At 45.7% G+C, this 24471-nt stretch overlaps 1 protein-coding gene across 4 annotated transcripts in view; it reads left to right on the top strand.

The window, feature by feature from the left end:
* tcf7l1b (transcription factor 7 like 1b) overlaps nt 1-23205 on the top strand; it is a 35818-nt gene extending 12613 nt beyond the window's left edge. For 2 of the 4 annotated variants that reach the window (XM_037097787.1, XM_037097785.1), the window contains exons 4-12: nt 8938-9021; nt 17583-17718; nt 18254-18356; nt 18792-18875; nt 20905-21045; nt 21166-21328; nt 21441-21548; nt 21746-21797; nt 22297-23205. In XM_037097787.1, the coding sequence (XP_036953682.1) occupies nt 8938-9021; nt 17583-17718; nt 18254-18356; nt 18792-18875; nt 20905-21045; nt 21166-21328; nt 21441-21548; nt 21746-21797; nt 22297-22778 (1353 nt within the window). In that variant the 3' untranslated portion in view covers nt 22779-23205. The remainder of the gene's footprint in view (nt 1-8937; nt 9022-17582; nt 17719-18253; nt 18357-18791; nt 18876-20904; nt 21046-21165; nt 21329-21440; nt 21549-21745; nt 21798-22296) is intronic. The other 2 variants (XM_037097788.1, XM_037097786.1) reach the window with 1 other exon arrangement.
* The last annotated feature ends 1266 nt before the right edge of the window (nt 23206-24471 follow it).

Below are 24471 nucleotides of genomic sequence, written 5' to 3'. Positions count from 1 at the left end.
CATTTGTCTCCTCTTATTATAACCTAAAATTAATTTTTCGCTTGTGTCAAGAGTTATAAGCACACTGTTCGCAGTCTCACAATGAGGTCATAAAACTGGCTTAGTTTTACGGCTCGAAACTTTAATTGTTTCTCGGTGGAAACTTGTGTAATTATTCAGTTACGGCTCTTGTTTTGCTCTTTGTTTCAGCCTTCGCCGTCCAGCTACTGTTTAAGCCCACTGTCGCCACAAAAAAAAAAAACACAAAAAAAAACACACTCTCCGCTTCTCCTCATTACAGACCGTCCTCTCGTCTCGCTCCCTGTCGACAGCAGCGATCAAGACTTGCACCTCCAGCGAAATCTCTCATCAGCCTGTTGAACAGAGGGAGAGGAAGAAAAATAAAAAGTTCATGGTTTCTTTGTTCGAAACACCTCAGAAACTTTGCGAGCCCACAGCCTCACCCACACCAGCCACCACCCACAACCTCAACTTTTTTCTCCCTGCCCCACCACCACCCACCCAAACATGTCCCCCAGCCAGGTTTATTATGCCGTTTCACGCAGACCAAAATTGCAGCTGCATGGAGAACAATCTGGAGCACATTAGCTCAGGCGCTGTGATTTATAAATTGTTTCTCAGGCCATAAATCCCTGCTGTAATTGTGCACAAGCACCCCTCTCTTTCTCCAGTCACTCCCCCTCCGTTCTCTCCCTCCGTTCTCTCCCTCCTTCTCTCCCTCTCTCTCTCTCTCTCTGAGCAGCTTACAGTTCTTGGGTTAGCGCTAATTGTTTGCAGAAGTGTGCAGTTTAGATTGAGGAGAGGTTTGTTGCATTGTGGTGCAGATTCGGGGGCCTCGCGGAAAACAGCTCTTCATGAAAGATAAACGCTGCGACTTTTTTTTTCGTGCTGTTTGTAAACCTTTTTTTTCGGTCACGTGGCGCGAGCCCAACGTCCAAAACGAGTTGCGAGCGTTTTGTTTTAGGCTCCATGTTACTGTGGTTCATGCTCTGCATTCCTGAATACTGTGTAATTGAAAGGGGGCCTCTCCTAAACTCTGTTCCTGGGAATTTGATATTTGGAACAGCCCCTGATCGTAATCACCTTGCTGTTCTCGTTAGATTGTATTGAAACTGAAAGATAGCAACAGCTGTATATATTGTTTTAAGCAGCGTGTCCAGCGTCAGGTTCTCTGTGGTCTGCTAACTGTCATGAAGACGTATTTCAGCAGCCCTGGAAACTGGAAAAGCAAGAACTCGCTTCTGAAAATGTGCAAAAAGCGATTTAATCAATATTGACATAAAAAGAATGACATTGTCAGGAGGTAGCAGCCCCATTGTTTTGCTTTCAAGAGACCTGATGAACCTTGAAGAGGTACGGGATCCTCATGACCCAACCTCGTCCCGCCTTGTGACTCCTCTAAAGGCTTTGTCCTCCAGCCCCTGAAAACCTATGCGTTCGTTGTGGGGAATTTATTCCTTACAAAGTTTCAGACGTGTAAGCAGATCCCTCGATGTGGACGTGAACTGAATTTACAGCCTGATGTTTCACTGGCCCATGATTTAGCGCTTAATATCACTGCGCGCAGCGTGATGAAAACGAAGCCTGCAGATTGCAATGGGAATGACTTATACAAATGTTTCAGGTATAAAAATGCCTTGGCGACGGTCCAGACCTCCCCGCAGTGTGCTGACAATACGCATAACTAATCCCCGGGAATGTCATGGCGGTGAGTTGTGCGCTTTTGTCGCGCATTGTGGAAGTTTGAACCCACTCCTGAAGCACTATATTGATCAATTAGATCCTTGAAGGATTACGTTTAAGTCAGTGAGATTATCATCGGTTCCAAAAGTTATTTATTTTATGTTAATTAAGTTTGTTAAAAGTGGACCAGTGGCTGTTTAGAGTGTACCTTTGCTTTGGACTCATTTGAACCAAACTTGTTTCTGTTCTTCTGATGCTCAGATATGAGAATGATATGAGTTTCGCCTCTTAACAGGCAGCCTCTGTGCCTGCGCGACAGGCCTGAGTGTCTAAACATACCTGTGGTGTCTGAATGTGTCTGTGTGTTTGAGCAGAGCTGGAGGGGAGGGCGGCGGGGCGGGCGGGCGGGCTGGCCGGCGGGCGGAGAGGAGAGGAGACGGAGAGAGCGGGGAGTGGAATGAGCGGGGTTAGCAGTGGGGTGATAGGGATGTCAGGTAGTAAAATCTGAGATGAGGCAGGGCCCAGGAGTCTGCGAGGGGCCTGGAGATTTGCGCCTGCACTCGGAGAGCAAACACAGGAGGCATCTGCAGGCAGCTGTGTGTGTGTGTGTGTGTGTGTGTGTGTGTGTGTGTGTGTGTGTGATAGAGGGGGGAGGGGCTGCTGCTGCTGCTGCTGCTGCTCAGGATGGGGTGGGGGTGTGGAGCTGGGTGGTGGTGGTGGTGGTGTTGGGTGGTGGTGAAGAGAGGAGGGGGGTGGACTTGCAGAGTGAACACAATCAGCCCTCTGTTTTCATAAGACTTGTGGTATGTGAGAGCAGAAACAAATGTGTTTAATTTAGACTCTTTTTTTTTTCCTCCCTCCCTCTCTCCCTCTCTCCCTCTCGCCTTCTCCACTACTACACCCACTTGTGCCCACCTTCAGTTTTTTCTTTTTCTTCTTTCTCAAGACTGACGTTCTCCCCTTCAAGCTGCCTCTCCTGCCGCTCTCAGCTGCTTTTAGGAAGTTTAAAAAAAGAGCCGAGAGAAGTTAAAAAAGAGGAGGAACAATCGGCCAGTGTGCCCCGTCAGAAAAAGAGACACACTTTTAGCAGACGTGCTCAAATTTACTCTCACAGGGCGGGGGTAAATATTTATCTGCGCTTTCTGGAAGAAGAAGAGAAAGGGATTATTTTTATGTCTTTCACCGAGAGTTTGGAGTGATTACCGCGCTGTGGTATTTGCCCTGTTGAGTGTGAGGGGTGCATGCTGGACTTATTATTGCCTCCTAAATGCCTTGGCAGGAAACGCTGTATTATATTGGTAACCCATGCTGTCTCCAGTCAATTTGTGTTTGGTCATAAATGAAAAATTCAGCTCGCACTGGTGTGTCATTGGCGTAGACCGGTGTTGGCACGCACGCACGCACGCACGCACACACACCTACGCTCACAGACGCGCGCACACACACACACACACACACAGACACACACACACAGACACGTATGATTTCTAAGTCGAGCTTTACTGTAAACATCCAGCCAACCACTAGTAACCACCTCGTGTTCTGGAGTTAATTATACGGACGTTTACGGCTGTGAATTTCAATGAAACGAGGCTACTCCCCGAACAATAAAAAAAGTTGTGTTTCTGTGCGGCTGGACAAACAATGGCACAGGACACGGGAGAGGACGGCATCTTTGACATTGGAGGTGTAGCCCGTCTTGACACCAGATCGCGCTGACATTAAGCGGAGCAGTTTGTGACAATTGAAAGCAGATCCCCCAGGTACGGGAAACCACATAACTGACTTCACATAATTGACTTGAATAGCTTCGCACCCTCCTCTCTGTCTTTATGAGATGGCCTTGCTCTTACCAGATGCATAATTATTTTCTTGTGCGTCTAATTATACAGTGAGTTTTATATGACCTGCTGCTCTGCCCTGTAACAGAATTACTCACTTATTCCTAACCTCAGCGCGACTCAGGAACTTTTTCCTCTAACTACACCTGATTAAATGTACCTGAGAGTCGGTGAGACTGGATAACAACAATTCTGGCTCCGTTCGGAGATTCATATAAGCTCCACGGTAACGCTCTCAAGCTGTGGATACAGGAAGCAGTAACTCACGATCGTGTCATGCGAAAAGGAAGAAGAAAAAAAAAAATAATAAAACCCTGATACAAATAATTGCTTGGGTTGCAAAAATGCAAACTCCTGCTGAAGTGGCAGCTCACTCACCGGGACTGAATGTTAAAGAAGCTTTTTAGGGGCGTTTATCTTGGCCTTGTGTTCTGTTAATGCTGTTTTATTACTGAAACAGCAGTAAATTCACTCCCAGGACTTTTCAAATAAACCCGGTCCGCTGGCCAGTTTGGCCTTGCACAGAATATGCATGAGGCGCTCACGTGACGCCTGCACTCATTGATTTATTTTAAAGTTTAATCTTGGAAATCCAAAATCTGGACATACTTTCTTGCCCTTCCACTCACGTAGACGTGGACCGGGCCGCGGGCAGAGTGTCCGACCATCTTGGGAATCATGAAAAAACCTTGCCGCGGTGTTGTTCGGACCTCCCTCGCGCTGCCTCCCCTCTTCACTCTCCTCTCTCCCTCTTTGCACTAATAGTTCTTTTGTGTACAAGAGCATGTTAAGAGGCCAATGAGCCTGGCCTTAATAGGCCACGTTGCCATAGAAACCGCAGCACTCTGGATGTCTGACCTTTGACCCAGTTTTTTTTTTTACTGGCTGTGAATAAGAGTCCAGGACGACCGACCAGGTCACAATAGAGGCCCAGCAAACCGAGGGAGTGCCCCTGTCATAGTCACTTAACTTCATTCCTCTCTGGGCTAATGGACACTTCAAATGTGGTAGCCATTAGCAGGATGCTATCTCCACTGTGGGCTTCACACAGTTAAAATAACGTAAACGCAGAGATTCAAGAGATGAGCTGAAGAACTGGGAAGTGAGCCGTGTGTTAGTGTTTCACAGGCACCTGATGTGACCAGGGTGAAAAAAATCAACAAATTATATTTTTATTCTCTCCTTCTCTTTGTGCACTCCTTTAAGATAGCTTTAATTAATAACTTCCTCCCGCACTAATCTTCTTACTTCATAGTGGACCGGATAATAGGACATGGTCCCCATTCAGTAAAATTTGCAGTGGCCCAATAGTGCATTGTGGCTCTGACCAGCTGAGCTGCTTGTCGTTTCCCCATCAATTACACACTAATTAGCACAATGACTGCCGAGGTTTGCTTAAGAATTGTCACTGTAATTGCCTCTAATGTTGGCAAACAAAGAGCTTTAATGCAAACTCTGAGGCGAGGCGGGGGCTACCTCTTGCATTGTCTTTGTCCCCCAGAAGCAAGAATTGTGTTTCATGCATAGATCAGGTTGAGGTGTCAATGGCCCCGCATGAGCAGGTGATATCAGCAGAGTAAACCGGGGAGGGCCCGTCGTGTAGGGGGCCTGACAGGGCCATTGTCTGAAGTTGCTGTTCATATGGGCAGGGGACGGTAATTAACACCTCAGCCAAACAGCAAGCTGTGCGGCCCATTTGTTTTCTGTTGGGGGGTAAAAGAAAACAATGGGGAGGGGTTCTCCACACAGTAGGTGATTGACATTATCTGCTGGAGCGATCCGCCGAGGCATTCCTGCTGCTCCGCTATTCAACACAAGTTGGCCAAAGCCATTTCACAAGCGGCGGGCCTCGTCTGAGCTGCCACTTTATACATATTCACTCCTTTGTTTGGCGTTTGACTGCGGCTGATTGTTTGCTCCTGATTGATTGAGTTAAAGCAACTCAGCATTTAACAGAATCACAATTAATCTGTTTTTAGGTGACAGTGGTTACGGTTTTCATGAATCAAGACATATCCTTAATTGTTGTAGTTTGGTACATTTTAGAGGAATATAATTATTTTGCTGTAATTGTTTCACTGCATGTTTCAGGCTGCATTCCAGTAAACAAAATCTCCTCATAGGCAGTTTATAAATAGTGGGACTGGGCGACAAAATCAAATGTGAAGATGTTTTGACTAAATGCCTCGATGTTGGGATGACTGTTGGTACTTTCACACGATATTAACACAATTAGATTCTTCATTATCATCAGTAATGTGGATGTTATGACTAAGTGGGTGATGGCAAGAATTAGAGTAAGTCTGGAATGTTCAGAAAATAAAATAATGCAGCCCTTTAAAGCAGGAAATACTGACACTATATCACACACAACTATCTGAATTTAAGTTGATATATTACCTAGCCCTTAATTCTGTATTAACATTATTTTTGACTGAACTTTGTGTCTGATTGACAGCCATTACGACTTCTCACCACAGCCCCGGAGTCGACAGATAGTTGCGAGCAAAGTTTGTGATTTTTTTTCAGTCCCTTTGGCAGAGTGTCTGACTTAGTTTGACAGCAAATGTCCAGACATCTGTCTCTTCTCCGTGCTCTGATGTTGGCCCGCAGTATGGCACCACACACTTCAGAGATGACAAAGACTCTTGGCTGTGTATTCCTTCGCTCTGTGAGAGCAATGTAACAATTAGAACCAAGCTCTGGCAGGCCACATGCCCCAGAGCATATGTTGCATTCTCTGTGTTCAGAAAACCAAAGGGCTCCAGTGTAGCTTTTTGGAAAATTTCAGTGGCATCGCTGCCACCTTTGTCGCATCTGGGTCCTGTAAAAGTAGCACATTCTACTGATGTCTATTCTGAGCGTTGGAGGCAGCAGGGAAGGCTGGAAGACAATTAGAGAGCTATGAAAATGGATCAGCTAAACTTTAGTTACACATTTCTTTCAGTACTCTGTCCGAGTCTGTTTACCAGGGCTTCCAGCTCCCTTGCTGAAACAGGCATTGCTATGGGCCCCGACCATATGTCTCTATTTGTTTCCAGCAAAATAAGGGCACATGTAAAGCATTACTAAATGTCTAGATATTAGTTTATCTCCTGTTTCAATCTCCTACAAACATTTAATATCACTGTAACCATGTCATAACCATTTGAATCATCCATTTTTAAGTGCAGGCTGTCCTAACTTTTTTTCTCTTCCACTTCCCTTGTGTCCTTTTTTTTTTTTTCACCGAGAAAGTTTTTGCTGAGCAGCATGGCCCACAATTCCTCGCCTTTTGTTTCCTGAAACAACTTGCAGGCCCAAAGCGCCCTCCCTCTCTCTGCCTCTCATGTGTTGCAGTGAGCGGTGTGCTGCCGCAGTCTGGACTGGAGCTAATGTGACAGTGTGCGGCTGGCATTACCTGGCTGCATGTTTCGGTGGAGTGTGTGAACAGTTGCTCCATAGGGCACGCTGGCAATTAAAAGAAAAGTAGGCGCTCAGGAAAAAAAAGCGCCTGGGGGCATGTTCCTCGGCACTGGCAGAAAGCTGTCAAATAAGGGATGGATCGGGTGGGAGAGCTGGGGTGGGCACGGCCGGGCAAGACCAAACGCTCACAATAGCACTTGTTTCATTTGTGGAAGGACTCATGATTGACATAGATTAGACAGAGAAAACTGCATTGTTTTGGATTTTCTCTCCGGAGAGCCGCATTCATTAGGCGCCATGCACACAGCAGAGTAAAGTTTCAATAGGGAGCTCGCAGCCTCTAAAAGCAACTGCCTCCTGACAGTTGTATGGACTTGGGCCCATTAGTTGGAACCTACGATTCAGCCTTGAGCAGTATAGTGAAAATGAAGAGGGCTGATGTCAACTCCAAGAATTTCCCCCCTTTTCGAAGGGAAAAAGGGTCCCCTTCCCCCTGCCTCGGTGCTCTGTTGGACCCCAGCTGTCAGGAAACAATACCCTCTGCCTGCTCCGACAAACTCATTCCTGAAAATGTTTTTTTTCCCTCCTCTCCCTTTTCCCCCTCCTGCTATAATGTCTTTTCCATTTTTAACCCGCAGCCATCCAAGCTTCCTTCCTCCTTACAAACCCTGAGTGATGAATGAAGTTTTAAAAATCGAAACCTGAATGCAGGAATCCTCCAGCTTGCTTGTTTGTCATCATTTATCCCGCAAAGTAGACAAAGCTTTTGCGTATATTCTTCAGCTGGTTTTGTCTGTCACGCCTCAGTAAGCGGCAGATACTATTTCTCGTCCAGATGTTTGCTATGGGCGGACGTCAAACTGTTTGTGCGTCGGAATTCACGAGCTGTGCAAATAAAAAGGACAGAATGATTACCGAGGATACATGTCGAGATTACGCAATGGCCTCTCGCAGACAGATACATAACCCAGAATACATTAAATAACGAAGTGCGATACCTTTATGCCTCTGCGCTACATGAGGCCTGGATGAGCCAAACATAACCTTCAATATAAAACCCTTTTAATTAATTTGAAATTGTACCAGGGCGAAAATCCACATGCATGACAAGCTGCTGTGTCCGGTATTTAAACTGATTCATAAACCAGATGGTTGAGCCGTGCTTTTTGGAGCCCTGGCTTCATGCTATCTCCATCGCTGGAGGACAAAAAAATGCTCAGCTTGTTGTATCAAGCAGTAAATCACACACACACACACACACACACACACACACACACACACACACACACACACACACACACACACACACACAAAAACCTCTCCTGGAGTACACAACTCTTTCTCCATGGCACCGGGGCGCCGTAACACGTTGGTGGAAATCTTTTTTTTGTGTGTGTGTGACGCGAGGAGAAGTAAGAAAAAGAGTGAAACGACGGCAAACACTCGCACAATGGCCCCTTTATGAAAACTTTGATACATGTGTGAAAAAGTAGCGATACAGAAAGGGGGAGGGGCTACGCGCGGGTCAAAAGGCCAAACCAATTGAGACAGGAGTTAGCTGCGAGTCCGCGGCTCGGCCCCTTCGCTGCTCTGCACACGGAGGCTTCCTTCCAGCTGTCTCTTCCCACCCGCTCGGCGATGGGCGCCCACAGCTGGCCTCTTGTTTTTCCTTGACAAACGGCAATTTCACAGTCCTCCACCAGTCCGTTGTGTTCACATCACTCTCCCTGCTCTCCCCCGTGCCAGAACTCACTGTCTGACTCCAGCAGCAATGTGGGTCCCGTACAGGTGTCTGCTGGAGATCTCTGCGGGCTTGACACCATTCATACCACTCTGGCACGCTCTAGGAAAACATTCAGACCCCACTGTTCTGTATCAGTAAACATATAGAGGCTTTATTTGCTGAGTGAAGCCTTGGGTTAGCTTTTTGGCCTGCCTTCTTTTTTTCTTCTTACTACTATAATATCCTGTGTGTAACTCTGCTCCCTCTCCCTTCTCTCACCCACAGTACCTGCAGATGAAATGGCCTCTTTTGGACGTCCCTGGATCTGCAGGACTAAAAGACTCCCGCTCACCAACACCGGGACATTTAGTAAGTAGATACTTGCACTCAGAACATCAGACGAGATCAGGGCCAAACTCTCACGATGTGAAGACTTAAAGCGGGATCTTGTATTTGAGCAAAGATCACGTTTGGAGTCGGGATTCATCAATATCTTATCTCTATATTCATCAATGTTTCAGATAGCAGCTGGCTCGGGGGGGGGGGGGTAAAGTCAGCATTTCCACAGTAAAGTTCACACGTCAAATAACAGATCTTTGGTCCTCAGTTGCACCAATTTCCCCTTCCTTATTTTGTGCCGCTAATAAGACACTTCCTGCGGGCTACATTAACCTAATTATCAGACAAATCATATAAACTTATTGGGGGAATCAGTTTACTGCGAACCATATAAATCATTTAACCAAACTATCACCGTAATGTGGTTATTCACGATAATGAAGTTATTGTGCGCATGTTAATGCACTGGTTCCCATCCCTCCATGTGCAGCTTCTCCCTCCAGCGCCCGCAGGCCAGCTGCTGAACAATATGTCTGTCTTTACCACAATAACTCAGCCCTCGCTCATAAATCTCTCAAGTTCGAGCGTCCTCACCATTCCTGAACTTTCCCACACAGGTGTGAACTAGTCATCATGGTGTCTCACCCCGATTAGACAATGCGGGGCCTCAGCGGACCTGTTTGGTTCGTGGCTTCACTGGGGAATGTGTTCCCGGCATTGAAAAACATTAGATAACACAAGTGTCTATCTATCTGGCATCTCACCTGTTTGATTGTATCGGGGCGTTTTCTGGTTCAGGAAGTCATGCTAAGCAGCGCGTGGAGCACAGAAAACCACCACCACACCGCTTCAGTTAAAAGAGCTGTTGTGACTCAGCCCCTTGACCTTACACATCCTGGCTAGACGTTCTTGCAGAGTTTGTGGTTGATTTGCTGGATCCCATAATCGCAGTGATGCTCAAAACAAAGTCCTCATTGAGAGCAGTCAATGGGAAATTGTTGTGGAGGGGACGGAGTTTGCTCATGGGAATCCAGGACTGACTTAAGTCTCAATAGGAAGCAATTGAAGATTTTTTATTAGAATAAATGCTGACCCGTCAGTGACCTTTTTGATTTTTCTTCGGGACACTGCAGCTACTGTGTGGAGATTTGTTGCGGCAAACATATTTGAACAGGGATCCTACAAAGTCTCTTTTAATCCTGTTTAACGTTTCTTTGAGGTGAGGGAAATGCCGATTTCAAACGCTGGATTTCTTTTTCTGATCTAATCTGGTGTTTCATCTTCACATTCTCTCCCGTGAAGAAAAAAGTCATTTCATTTTTTGATTTGTAATCAAACGGTGTGGTGTGTGTGTATTTGTTTGTTGTCTCCTGGCATCAACATTAGTCACAACAACATACGATCAATAGGTTAAAAAACGTAGCACTGTATTGTAACAATCATTGATAAGTGGTTAATTTATAGTTAATTAAAGGGGCACTATATTGTTTTGGAGAATTTTGATATTTACAATATTAATGTGGTAATAACTTAGAAACATTTATTTTCTCCATGACTGAGTGAACAAGCTGTTCTCAGAGGAACATAAGGACCCAGAACACTCACAAACAAAATCAAACTGTATAAAATTGTGTTGTTCTTTAAGTTTGTTTATTTTGTCATGAAGACAAAGAGAGTTGGTTTTAATAAATATGTTTAAGCATCTTCTGATTAAAACTGCACAGTTTACCTTCAAACTTTAGTTAATACACTGTAAACTGATGAAGTGACTTTACTGACTGAATCATTTTTACTGTTCAAACTTTTTAGCCTGTGCAACCTTAAAATTGAGTCTTCTCAACTTGATAACTGTGATGTAATCGGTTTCTCTACTTTTTTAAATCAAACTCACCTCTGGAAATGTACGCCGTAGTTATTCTCTGTTAATGAACAAAGAAATATTTCATAAACCATTTATTTATTAAGCAATTCTAAAGGTTCATAAACATCTGTTTTATCATAATATCACAATGCCCAAATAATGTTTATAGCTGAACTACACAGTATTTATTTACCATTAATAAAGTATTACCATCATCAGTAGCAGCTTTTCAATGAACAATTGCTTAATGAACTGTTTATCAAGTATTTAGAGAAATAACTATATATTTGCCATGTATTAATGATGGTTATCATAAAGTGTGACCCAAAAAATCTGCGAGAGGCACAAAGGAATGTGTGAAGTTCCTTTTAGAAATGTAGATGTGATGAAAATGGCTTTGACAGTCTGACAATGTTTTGTTTCATTCCCTACTAAGTGCTTGAAAAGTTGTGAATTGAATTGAACTGAACTGAACTGAAGTGAAGTGAAAGCACATCGGCTCAGTTTGAGATCCCTGCTTCCTTTGCTTTTCTGTCCTTCAGTAGTTGCTGATACTTTTCATGTGGCTCCGTGTCGGTATCTGTTTGGCCTTCATCTTCGTGAACTTCATTCAACCAGAAAATCAACACAGAAAGAAACATTGTCAAAGAATGTGAGGAATCAAACTGTTTTTTTTTTAACTCACATTACATAAAAGGCTCTCACTTTTTCTAAGTGCGAAGTAGCCTTCACTTTTCGTTTGTTGAAATAGATGATTTTCTTGGGTTTTCAGTTTATGTATTTCTTTCTTTGTATTTTGAGTATAAGGGACTTTTTAAGGGGGAAGTCATGCTATTTATTATGGTCATTAAACTTTTTTTTTAATGCTTTTGAATTGCCAGAATACCATGTACAAACATCTTAATCCTAACCCTAAAAGGGCAGAAGAAGAAATTAAGATAAGCGTTATTGTCTTGGAACTCAAGTAACACTTTCGTTTTAAGTGGTGTAAAAGGTGGGGAAGTTCACTCAAAGTGTAACAGCTTTCAGTATGTGAACCAAAACAGGAAGTCGCCGTGCGTGATCTGGTGACCTGCGATCAGGGGGTCATTTGATGTGTGGTGGGAAGCTCGAGCACCGGGCACAGTGTACCCTGGGTACGGAGGATAGAAAGTGAAACACCCCGCTGTGGCGTTACCCCCCACTCTGGGCCAGGAGCCCACATGCCCCTCTGGTGTGCTGCTGCTGACAGGGAGCCAGGCTGATTATGTGCTCATTACTCCAGCCGAGGAGAGCGAGGGAGAGTGGGAGGGGAGCAGCAGGCTGGCTCCCCAGGCCTGCAGGCTCCCCAGGCCCCAACACTGCACTAATGAGAGCAGGGGGAGCGGATGGGCACACACGGGGGGCCAGGGATTACTGCCCAGGGCCAAGAGGAGCCAGAGAAAGAGACCTGAGGAGAGGAGGCGAGGAGACACCAGCAGGGCCTCCTGCAGCAGACCTGTACTCCTGCAGTCATTGTGCGAGCATGCGTCCAATCTGACATCGCTGTTTTGTTTTGATGATGGACTCGCATGGATTGGAATATCAGTCAAGAGCTGCCTGTAGGTGCATGTATATCTGATACTATATATGCACGGAGCCACGCATAATGTTAGCTTACAGATAAGAGGTCCTCACCGTCAAACGCCTCCCCAGATTATTAAATCATCTGCTGACAAGCCGCCGCACGACCACAATGTTGATATTTCGTTGTTGTTTTTTTTTTCATGAGTGATATCGTCTCTCGTCCCCACTGTGGAGATCAATGCAATTACTGTTGCTTGAACTCAAATTGCTTTGACATTTTCCGCTAATTCTGCCGACGTGGAACAAGATGAGGGGATGTATGGTAGAAATCAGAGCATTCAGTGGGTTCGAACATCCAGGGGAAGACCATCCTGTCACTGCGCAGATTGGGTCCATAAGGCCGGTATGCTAATCGGAGGCTGCTCCGGCCTGAGAGCCTCAATTATTCAACAGACAGGTTTGTTTAGCATTCAGTTGGTGTTGCTTTTGGTAGTAATGGCGGCGGTGGTGATGGTGGTGGTAGGGGAGCGGGAGGACTAGGAGGAAGGGAACAAGCTTTTCTATCAACATACCGCACCACACTATGCACACACACACGCAACACACACACACATACGTCCAGCAACCCCCCAAAACCCCCATATAAGCTCCTGTGTTCAGAGGGCTGCCTCCTAATGAATAATACATCAAAGGCGCTGCAGGGGCAGGTGATGCAGTACGGGAAGTTGTCAGCCCATCAGTAGTGGCTGAGCTGGACCAGAGAGGAGAGGAGAGGAGAGGAGAGGAAAAGGAAAGGAGGGAAGAGTAGAGGGAAGGAAAGAAAGGGAGAGAAAGGGAGAGGAAAAGTAGGGACGCTGTTGCTGTCTCAGTCATGTCCGTCTCACACTCATCCTGCACAACGCACTGATTCACAATCATCAACACTCTGCTGATAATGATGTCAGGGCCGGGCACTTCCCCTTCTGAGGTCACCCAGTCACTTGCAGTAATTTGTCCATAAGGCCTATTCTCCATGTCATTACCGGCTACACTGACTCCTTCTATTATCCTGGATTAGACGGAGCTGTGACTCTCTAATGAGGTAGAACTGACCAGGGTGTCTGCCCGTCAGTTAGTTCTACTCAAATATGGGATGATCTTCACTTGACAGGGACGCGAGAATCCCCCTCTTTGTTTCAATATCGTATTAGTGTCTCTCGTCATTAAGGCACGGAGGGGCCGATTCCTGTCAGGGTGTCATAAGTCACTTAGTCACCGAATTGTTTAAGTGAATTGAAGTAGCAAAGTCTTGAGCATCATTCCAGAGATGCCTTTTGTCTCCCTGCATGTGTCCGGTGCAATCTTCCACCCTCAGCGCGATACGACACTTTAAGTGAAGATATTAACAGAAAATATGCTGTTTTTTTTTCTTTTCTTCTTCTCTCTGAGCGATACACGCGCTCGCTTTCGACCCATATTTTCCAACAGACCTTTGAGTGGAAGTCCGGTGAGACTTTCTCATTTTGCATTAGGCAGCGAACAACCGGGATCCATCATGAAATCAAAGGCTTTGGGAGGACTGAACTGAATACTGATCTGAGGTCTGCAGTCCTGCTGGGCCACTGCGGAGACGAGATCCTCTTCAGAAATGGGATAAGGAACCAGTGCTTTCATTCCGTTTAAACTCAGATTTCGGAGTGAAATTACATGAGATGGTGTTTATGAGCGGCGGGTCCACCAGAAAAAAATGTTACCGTGTATGTGTCCATTCGCAAACCTTGATTTCCAGTGATATTCGCCCGTGTTTGCGTCCAGACGTGCTGTGTTGATTTTGTTAAACCTCTCTCAATTTCTGTAGCGACCACTGGGGATATTCACTCTGGTAATGTGACGCCACTCTGCCCTGTATTATTTTAAGCCAGAATATTACTGCCATTGACCCTTTCAGAGGCGATGACCAGACGCGAAGCGCATGTTGGCCGTGATGAATGGCATAGTTTTGGAGCGGTTGATTTTAAAGACATACGACACGGTCAGTCCCCTCTCACGTCCGCTTCCTGTTGGCGTTGACAAACAAGGCTTGGATTTCTCAGCATGCCAGGCATTCTTTTCACCCTGTCTTTCCTGGAGTTTTGAAAGGCCTCTGAGCCTCCCACCCAGAATCACCGAGCATAAAGACACACAAAGCTGCGGGGTTATTCAGTTTGTTCTAAGCTCTCTTCCCCATCGGCTGTTTGCCTAGTAATTCAATTCAGATGTGCAGGATCCAAAAACATGTTTGCTTGAATGAAATCCACCCCTCCACCCACATTGACCAAGGACTGTGCTTTTCTTAGCGCCGTTCCAAGTTGGACAGCCAAAGCGAGGTACTGCCACCTCGGCCTTTTTAGTTTCAAACCCTCTTAAGAGACAGACATCTTTTCTCTGCACCGGCTCAGCAACTTTTTGCTGCGTCTTTTTTTTTTTTTTTTCCTTTAAACCTTCCTGTTACTATGTCCAATTACTCTCAGACAAGTTCTCCGTGTTTTTACTTCAGAGGCGTGCACCACCTCAGACCTGTTTGCAACAAGCACGTCTATGTAAAGAGCACAATTTCTGATGGTAGATGTAGATACCATCTGGTTCCAGGTTGCTCTTTATCTGTCCTATCACGTAGATGTTGTTTATATTTAAAACACGGCTCATGTTCCTTGTGGCTTCCTTATTACACTTGCTTGTGAAGCTGCAGGCACGAAGATCTCTACGCATGAAGCAAGGGAGAGATGTCACTGATCAGTCAGGGTTGAGTTTTACAGGTAGAAAATGATGCCGATTTTGTTTGATTTTATTAGAAATTTCACAATTTTGAGGGAGACATTTTTTCTCCCCCAACATAGATAGTCCTGCGAGTAGGATCATGTTCCTTACGCAAGTTGAATCACAGACACTACTAAAAAAAGAAGTAGAATTACTTGTTTGACTCAAGTAAATGTAATAGAATACAGACTCTGAAATGTGAAAAAAGTGTCGCTCTGAAGGACTTTTCTACCAGCCATTTCTGTGCATAGCTAACTGAATCTCATTTTGCCTTAATGTAAATCAGAGACTGTTAAACTTCATCAGCATCAGTAGCTTAAATCAGTAGGATCTGTCTGAAAGATAGCTTTCCCACGTTGTCACATTCCGACACTTTGGATTGGTAAAGCTTCCAGAGCAGCAACAAAGTGAGAAAATAAGAGAATCCAGACAGAGAGCTGCAGGGTCTCTGCCGATGCGAGACACTAACACACCTTTTCTCCCCATCCCAGTCTCCCAGGAAAATAAATACTGCGTAAAGTACAGATACCTGAAAAACAGACCCCTGTAGGCCCCCCTCCTCCAGAAGTAAACTTAAACTTAGCACACAACATTCGTTTTGTTTTTCTCTCAGTAAAAATCTTATATTTTATTCCCTCTGTGTTTTGTACATTTTCCCCCTTAATATCAAATATCGATATTAATCAAGGTATTGTATCCAGTTGAGAAAACCCTGTATCCTGACAGCAGCACTATGTAGAATGCGGGTCAGAATCGCTCTACCACCTCCATACTTTCTGTTCGCCCCGATCTGCTGAACTGAGCGGCAGCCCTGGAGTTGAAACTAGTGCCTTCAAACTTAGAAGTATGTTTGGAGCACACGATTGGTGTATTCCAGGATATGAATAATTAATAAGGCATCATTTCGAATTCTCACTGAAGTGCTTCCCAAAATGTGTTGGCACCCAGGTCTAGAGGTCTCGAGCAGCCCTCACAATATAGGGAAAATTCGGGCATATTGTACATGAAGTAGAACAACAAAGCACAACTCAAATATACATGACATGTGGGACCTGGGAATTCAACCCCGGCAAGTCAACACCATTTCTGCCACGAAGCGTTATCAAAGTCTTCCTCCGCGTTGTGGCAAATTGTGTTCTCTGCGCATCATCATATGCTTTGACCTTATATGCTCCAGCTCGGGAGAAAACCAACCCTGAGCAAAGGGGTCTTAATATAGCCATGTTTAACACCAGCAAATATTTTCCTCACTCCATCTGGCATTACCAGAATCAAAGCGTGCTTTAGACTCGCAGAGAAACCAATTTGCTGAAGATTTAAAAGGAGGAAAAAGGTTGGACCTTCCTTTAAATAAGAGTGGCGGGGCTGGAGGGGGGAGAGAAAGAGAGCGAGAGCTACGATCTGGAACAATTCTAAGCAGCGTGAAGCAAGAGAGTGTACAGAAGTCTCAATGCAAACCTTGTTCCCTTAGCAGACCATGTTGGAGAGAGACGAGAGGTTGAGAAGGGGGTGGGGAGGGATATTGAAGAAAGGTTAGCCTGGAGGAACAAGACTCCTTTCTCCCCCCCAACACCCACCCACCCCTTGACCCTCCCATGTGACAAGTTGAGCCAACAAGTGCTCTATTCAGCCAGGCAGCCAGGGGGAAATGACTGCGAGGCTGAGCGATGCCTAATGAAAGTAGAGACGCTGGTTATTATTATTGTCTTCTTCGTGCTTATCACAGGCGTCATGCCGGTCACGGTGCGGATCTGCAGTTTGTCAGCATTTGTGTACTTTTTTTTTTTTTTTTTTGAATAAAGGCAGTTTCATCTCTGGGCTTTCTGCTGGTCACCACTGATCTCTAGTTGTACGGAATTCAAAGTGTTTTTCCAGCATCAGCTCCATGTGAAGTGTAAAGCGGCACTGTAATCCACCCCTGGGTGTGTGCTGAGACGGAGCGGGAGATGATGTCTCCACATGTTTATGGGCACTCAGTTTACCTTCGCCCGATTGTGTTTGTTTGTGGCCTGCTGGTGTGACTTTTGGACTCGGTGGCACCGTTGTTTTTCTTGTTGGACTGGACAAACAGTTCTCTCCTCAGCTAAATGACCGTAATGGTTTTGGCATGTGTCTGCAAGCCTTTTTAAGTGTTCCTTGGTGCCGGTCCAGATTGCGTCACAGGGCCGGTCACACGCACAGGCTGTGATGTTTACCATGGAGGGCAATCGCACATGACGGGCCTGTTTACTGTGCATTTGTTTTGAACAATGGCCAACAGAGATCATGTGAATGTATACAGTGTGGGGGATAGTAACACGCTTGTCACAGCTGCGAGTGCAGCGGCTTTGATGGACACTTGTTGCATTGTTCACCTCCTGCTTATTAATGATTTGTGTCTCTTCTTCTCTTGTTTTTCCTTCGCCAACAGTCCAACAAAGTTCCCGTGGTGCAGCACGCCCACCACGTCCACCCGCTGACGCCCCTCATCACCTACAGCAATGAACACTTCTCCCCCGGCACGCCGCCGTCACACCTCTCCCCAGAGATCCTCGACCCAAAGACAGGTAAAGTATCAACGGCGGACACGGATTCACATAACAGTAGATCGTAAAGGGGCATTCCACTTCAAATCAGTCAGTAAACGTGAAACGTGGCTGTGAAAGTTGTAGTTTTATCTTTTGAGGAGCTCAGAGGCTTTAGTCAGCTTAAATTCACGTCTGTTCCAATGAATTAAAATTGTTAACACCAGTCCTGGTGGAAAAAAAATTGGGGGCAGGCGCTCAAATGTGCACCAACAAACGCACGCTAATGAGCTTTACAAGGTCGTGAAGTCTGAAAAGGAAACAGTGTGTTCAGACACATTTTGGAGAAAATGTGAAAGTGTTTCTCTCTGGAACATACTGAACAAGTTTCTCTGGACATGTGCCTGCTTTAGTCCACCTTGAGAACTTTACTGCTGTGATCTGTCAAGGATGAAACTGCAGACTAAAGTCTGCTAGCTCCAAATATCGATTTTGAGTAGAGTGCAAGAGTATGGCGAAGACAACGGCACATATTTTCAGAGATGTAAATGGGTTTTTTTTTGTGGCCCACCTGCAGGTATTCCTCGGACACCTCACCCATCAGAGCTCTCTCCATACTACCCCCTGTCTCCCGGGGCTGTTGGTTCCATCGCACACCCCCTGGGCTGGCTCATGCAACAGTAAGTTGGATTTTTTTTTTTTTTAGCTCTTCACACAGACAGCTTCACCTGCGTGTTATCACGCCACAGTTCTCGACTCTTTGCAGTGAGGTCAGATTCAGGAAAGGAAAGGAAAAAAAACTTTACATTTTGGCATTTTTTATTAAAAATTTTGTTTAGATTTTAATATCTGTTAAAAATGTGTGCGTGCAGGTGCACCGTTTCAGAAGAATAATAAATGAAAACATTTGAGTTCACCGGGAGGAATTTATGAACATTTATGGGTTTTGCTACGGCTCTGGTAATCAATTGCAACGGTGCTGTTCCACAAGCGGGGGATTTGAGTTGATGAGTGGAGGATTAGTGCTGGTGGGTTAGCTGTCAGCTGTGTTTGATCCACCTCACACTGGAGCTTTTTTTTTTTTTCCACTCACTCTGTCTCCCTCTGTCTCTCAGGCAGGGCCAGCCCATGTACTCCATCCCTCCGGGGGGATTCCGTCATCCCTATCCGGCGCTAGCAATGAATGCATCCATGTCCAGGTGAGCGGATCGAGTTCAGCAACACCCCCCCAATCCTCCCAAAGGGAGACACCTAATATCTGCTGCTTCCATGACATTCTGCAACCACATTTCTCCGCTCACTTCGCCAGCCTGTCTTTAAAAACTGACCGGCGTGCACTTTTTGAACCTCCATTGTTTGCATCGTGAAACGGTTTACAGGAATAGCAGCGGTCGTGTTTTGACTATCGTGATTTCCACTTCTGAAAAGAAACAACGTTGTCAGATCACAGACAGGCAGCGGTGTCAGGACTACAAAGGGATGTGAGGTCTAAGGCGACCACAGACAGGTTCAGCTTCTTAAATAGAGCCAATGTGTTATTAGCATTCAGTGCTCCTCTTCTGTCTTTTCTCTCAGAGCTAAACTTCAGTGGTCAGGCCTGTGTTCTGAGCCCCTCCACAACACACACACACACACACACACACACACACACACACACGGCAGAGATGAAAGGGCTGTGAATCGATTAGGACAAATCAAAGCTCATCTGAACCTACATGTCCCATCAGACTTTACTCTCTCACCTTCTCCCAAAATTGCACAGATTTGTAGCGAGCCTTCCGGTGTTAGAGCGAGAGGAAATATTCAGAAGGGTCTCTGCGATCGATAGCATCTGTAGCTCCGTCCTGAGGTGGGCTGGAAATAATCAGTGTGTACCTCGCTGAAGTTTGCACACCCTTTAATGCGTCATGTTAAGTGCGTGCCAAATATTCGCGGTGGCCCTGAAGCTCAAAACACAGGCACCGTTGCGGAGCACACAAAGGCATTTCACAAAACGCAGCGCCATTTTAGATAACGCAGCGGCGCTCCGCAACTTGCAAACGTTTGTGGAATTCAATTCAAAGAACCCGACAACCTGACAGAGAGCGGCATTTCACAAAACACTTCCCAGTAATATTTCTGTTCGATGTTGTTGTGTTTATCGAGCTCCAAGGTCACTGTAAATACTCTGACCAATCAACAGAGTATGAACGAAAAAATGTAGCCAGTGCGTAAGAGTCAGAGTCAGAATAAAATCTTATAGAAACAACTCCTGCTCCGAAAATACGACCGCACCACGCGAATGCTAATGGGAGCATTATCTTCATAAAATGTGGAGCTTGACTGCGTGCCATCACTTGGAGCAGCTTTGTGTTATTCATCCGGGACCTGCTGGGATGTTTACAGAGATAGTGGGTATAGGTTTATCACCGGGGGAACGATATGGCACCTCCTTGTTTACACAGCATGAATTATTAAGTGTTTCAGAGGGGAGGGAAATGAAACATAAAGCAAAATGTCTCCTAATCACAGATGTTTTCATTAGACTTCATGCATTTGCGCACATTTTTTTTCAAGCCTTTGACTATTTCTCAGGATGGACATTTGTAACCTGGACTCCAGTGCTCGTGTTTGCTGGTTAGAAACAGTTGCCAACTAAAAAAAAAGGAAAAGCCAAGTTATCAGTGAGTCGAGTGTATCCTAAGGTAACGCCGATGGCTCTGGACTCACCTCATGCGTGGCTGAAGTGCGCGCTGTCCCTCGTGACCTGTCAAAAGAGTTGAAATAGAGATATTCTCCAGTCAAACATGAAGCAGAGTGTGCGATGGAGGGATAGAGAACTTAATTTTCCCCCATTGTTCATTACAATGCTCCATTGTGCTGCAACTGGTAATTGAGAGAAAGGTGCTCAGTGTGGACGGCTGTCAGAACACTCTCCATCGTCTGGAACGTGGTAAGGAAAGTGGTTTCAGGTGTCACGGCCATGCTGTCGCCATGGTAACAACCCACTCCACTTTTCTCCAGCCGCTGCTGAATAAAAGGGGCTTTTGAAAAACTCTTTATTTGAACAAAAAGCAAGCATTTCATTGTGTGTATGAATTTAGTCTAGTCAGACGCAGTGGGAACGGAGAATTTCTCCCCCGGAGGGTACGGCAGGGCACAAGTTAGCGCAACTTCTTTTCTGGGCAGGTTAGCCGATGTTCGCTGTTAAACCCGACTGTTAAACGCTGCCCTCTCTCGCCCTCTCAGCTTGGTGTCGAGCCGCTTCTCCCCTCACATGGTGACTCCGCCGCCGCACAGCCTCCACCAGACCGGCATCCCCCACCCCGCCATCGTCTCGCCGGCCATCAAGCAGGAGCCCAGTGGTGACATGAGTCCCTCAATGCATGCGTAAGAACAATTAAAAAAGCGCCTTTAACCTTAACACCAAAGTCTGCTTCTGTCGCTCCACAGTATCTCAACAGTCCCTCTCCACTGTATTAAAAGCATCTTTTTAATGTTTCGGATTAGCAGGAAGTCCCCGGTCCCTCCGAAGAAAGAAGAGGACAAGAGGCCTCATATCAAGAAACCTCTGAATGCTTTCATGCTGTATATGAAGGAGATGAGAGCCAAAGTAGTGGCAGAGTGCACTCTGAAGGAGAGCGCTGCCATCAACCAGATCCTTGGAAGACGGGTAAGTGGCACAGGCACACATGGGCATGTCGGTTTATACAGTGTGTGTTTGTGTGTGTGTGTTTGTGTGTGATTTTAGCAGCCCTTTGATATTTTTCTTTCTTTGTCCACAGTGGCATTCCCTGTCAAGAGAGGAGCAAGCCAAATACTACGAGCTGGCCAGAAAAGAGAGGCAACTCCACTCCCAGCTCTATCCAGGATGGTCAGCACGAGATAACTACGTGAGTGAAACATGTCCATCATCATCATCATCATCATCATCATCTGCTCCTATTTTTAACGAGGAGGGGATATGAGACAAAAGCACCTTTCCAGTCAAATCAATTAGTCACACTTCTCTCATAAACGAAACCTGTTGGAGTGGTTGACTTTCGCTCTGAAAAAAACTTTTTTTGACGTGTCTGTTTTATGTGTGCAGGGAAAGCGGAAAAAGAGGAAGAGAGACAACAAACCTGACTCAAAACCAGAAGGTGAGAGGCCTTAATTATTATTATTATTATTTTTATTCACAGGTGAAAACTGTACAAACTTTTGTTTTTCAAGCGCAACCTTTACTCTGTTACTTGTATTTATCTCTTTCCCCCACTGACTCTTTACTAACTCCTCTCCCTGCTCCTGCACTTCGACAAGCAGCTTATGAGGTTCAGTGCTAATAGTGGCAGGTATGTGTGCCGTTGTGCAACCGAGTGATCGCTGTAAAATAAGCGAGCCTTCCACGCCTCAGTGCACGCTTTAATGTACTGTGTCATGTTCTTTTTTTACCATCCGCATATGTTTTACATCCTGTTTCAGTCGAAGCCTGTTTCCAAGTTGATTTGAGCACGTCACGTTTCACAGCGCTCACTGCCACCGCCATCCTCGCCCGTTCACACTTCCCGTCACCGGCAGCACTGGGGGACATGAGCCAGATTTGAAGCCAGCGGCGGATCCATAATTCAGCTTCTGCTTTTTCTCTCCTGCCCTCCCCAGACTTCTCGATAAGGAGCAAGAAGCAGTGCGTGCAGTACCTGCCCTCGGAGAAGATGTGTGACAGCCCCGCGTCGTCCCACGGCAGCATGCTGGACTCGCCAGCCACTCCCTCCGCGGCCTTGGCCTCGCCGGCTGCTCCCGCCGCCACTCACTCGGAGCAGGCCCAGCCGCTGTCGCTCACCACCAAGCCGGAGGGACGCATGCACCACCACTTCTCCCTCGCCGGGAAGGCTTCTGGATCCACATCCTCCTCCTCCTCCTCTTCCTCCTCTTCCTCCTCCTCCTCCCAGCCCATCTCCATCCCAATTGGTACTTCAGGTAGCCAGCCGACCACACCCATCCTCACCCGGCCAATCCCCTTCGCCTCCCTGCACCACTCCATGCTCTCCCCTCCCTCCCCCTTCCATCAGGCAGCCCTTCACTCCCATCATGCCCTGTTCCAGTCACAGCCCCTCTCCCTGGTTACCAAACCAACCGAATGAATCCGCTGAGGCAATTTTCTCCCATTTATTGTGCTGTATATTGCTTTTCTTTTAAATAGCTATTAGAACAACTTTTTTTCTAAATAATGAAAAGGAAGAAATGTTATTGGTCAATATTTGACCGTCTCCTTTTCTACATCTCTCAAATGAAAAACAAAATGTATTTTTTGTAAAGTTTACTGCAGAACTGGTTTCTTTTTTTTTTTTGATGCATTTATCCAATGAACCTCTTGTATAAAAGAACCAATGTACATAAAGTTTCTTTATAAAAACAAAAAAGAAACAAAAACACGTTTTCTTTTTAGCCAAAACCTGATTAATGTTAGTATTAAGTTTAAGTCATAGTACTGGCCAATAATTGCAGCCCCCTTTTCAATTCACGAGTGTGTGCCCCTTCTTTGACATGTTAAATAAACATTTGAAATTGTTTCTTAAAAGAAATGTCTCTTTTTGTCTGTTCACGCCCGTCTTGTCATTAGCCGAGCAGACCGTTCTTTAACAATGTAATGCGGCTTGGATTAATATTCTCATAAGAGTGACCACGGTGCATAACAAGGTGAAAACTGCTTCTTGTAGGTGTTGCAAATGTAGATTTAATGAGCAGTATAATTTTATTACAGACTCAGAAGCTGAGTTTGTGACACCTGTCACTACAGTCTTATTTTACATTGAAGTTCAAAACATCTTCATAAAAAAACAAACAAACAAAAAAACGTTGCTGATGGTGGCAAGGATTTTAATGATTAATAAAGCAGAATTAGGGCTAACCACACTGGAAAATGAGCGCCTGACACAGGGTGACAAAAACTGAAGCCCAGAATAAATACAAATAAAAAAAATAATAGACATCTGCTCCTTCTCGGCGTGCAGCGTCCCACAACAATGACAGAAAAGCAGGTCAGCCCCGTCCCAGTGCACCGAACCCTGCTCGGGTTCCCTGTTCCTCCTGCACTTTAACTGCATCTTTATTCACCGTTTGGCACGCTGCTTAGGCTTTAATTAACTCAGAGGTAATGGGATGGAGCCCTTGGGACCTCATTAGGCATTTCAATTAGTGAAAAATACACAAGGTAGGTTACAGTTTTTGGTGGCTTTCGAGATGAGGAGTAGTGCCAGGGATGGACCAATTATGAGGGATCGTGGGGGGGAGGCGCTGGCCTGGAAGAGACCACTACTGAGTTGAGACTTAATCAAGACCTTACCTACAGTCTTTGTGCTGATTGGAAATATTAGGTGTTGGTTTAACCAATCAAGATGAGTTTCCAGATAGTAGACAGAAGCATCAGGGCACACTGGACCAGCAGGGCTGGCTGAGGTAATATAATTTCGTTTCTAGATGCCACAATAATGATCTTGACTTTGTCAGAAATATCCAGGATTTCGCTGAGGCTCACTGACATCCTCATCATCAATTACCACTTAATAGCCGGACAGAATCAAACACCTTCCTTTCAGTCCGGCTTCCAAAACCACTCACAGGTAGACGGACGGTGCCCTGCCTCCCCCCGCAGAGGCACCAAACCGTCGAGCCTCCCCCGCTATGTTTTAAGCAATCGTTAGCCATAATAAGTCTTTTGCTCGTTTGCCGCTCTATCTTACATCATTCTGCAGGCACAAACCGTGCGGTCTCTGGTGCCACGGCTGCCTTCTCTGAGCCACTCCACCAATCCGTCAGTGAAATTACAGGTAATGA

The sequence above is a fragment of the Acanthopagrus latus genome, chromosome 5 (assembly GCF_904848185.1).
Source record: "Acanthopagrus latus isolate v.2019 chromosome 5, fAcaLat1.1, whole genome shotgun sequence".
NCBI lineage: Eukaryota > Metazoa > Chordata > Actinopteri > Spariformes > Sparidae > Acanthopagrus > Acanthopagrus latus.
The sequence above is the reverse complement of the archived record's forward strand: the minus strand, read 5'-3'. Positions and strand labels throughout refer to the sequence as shown.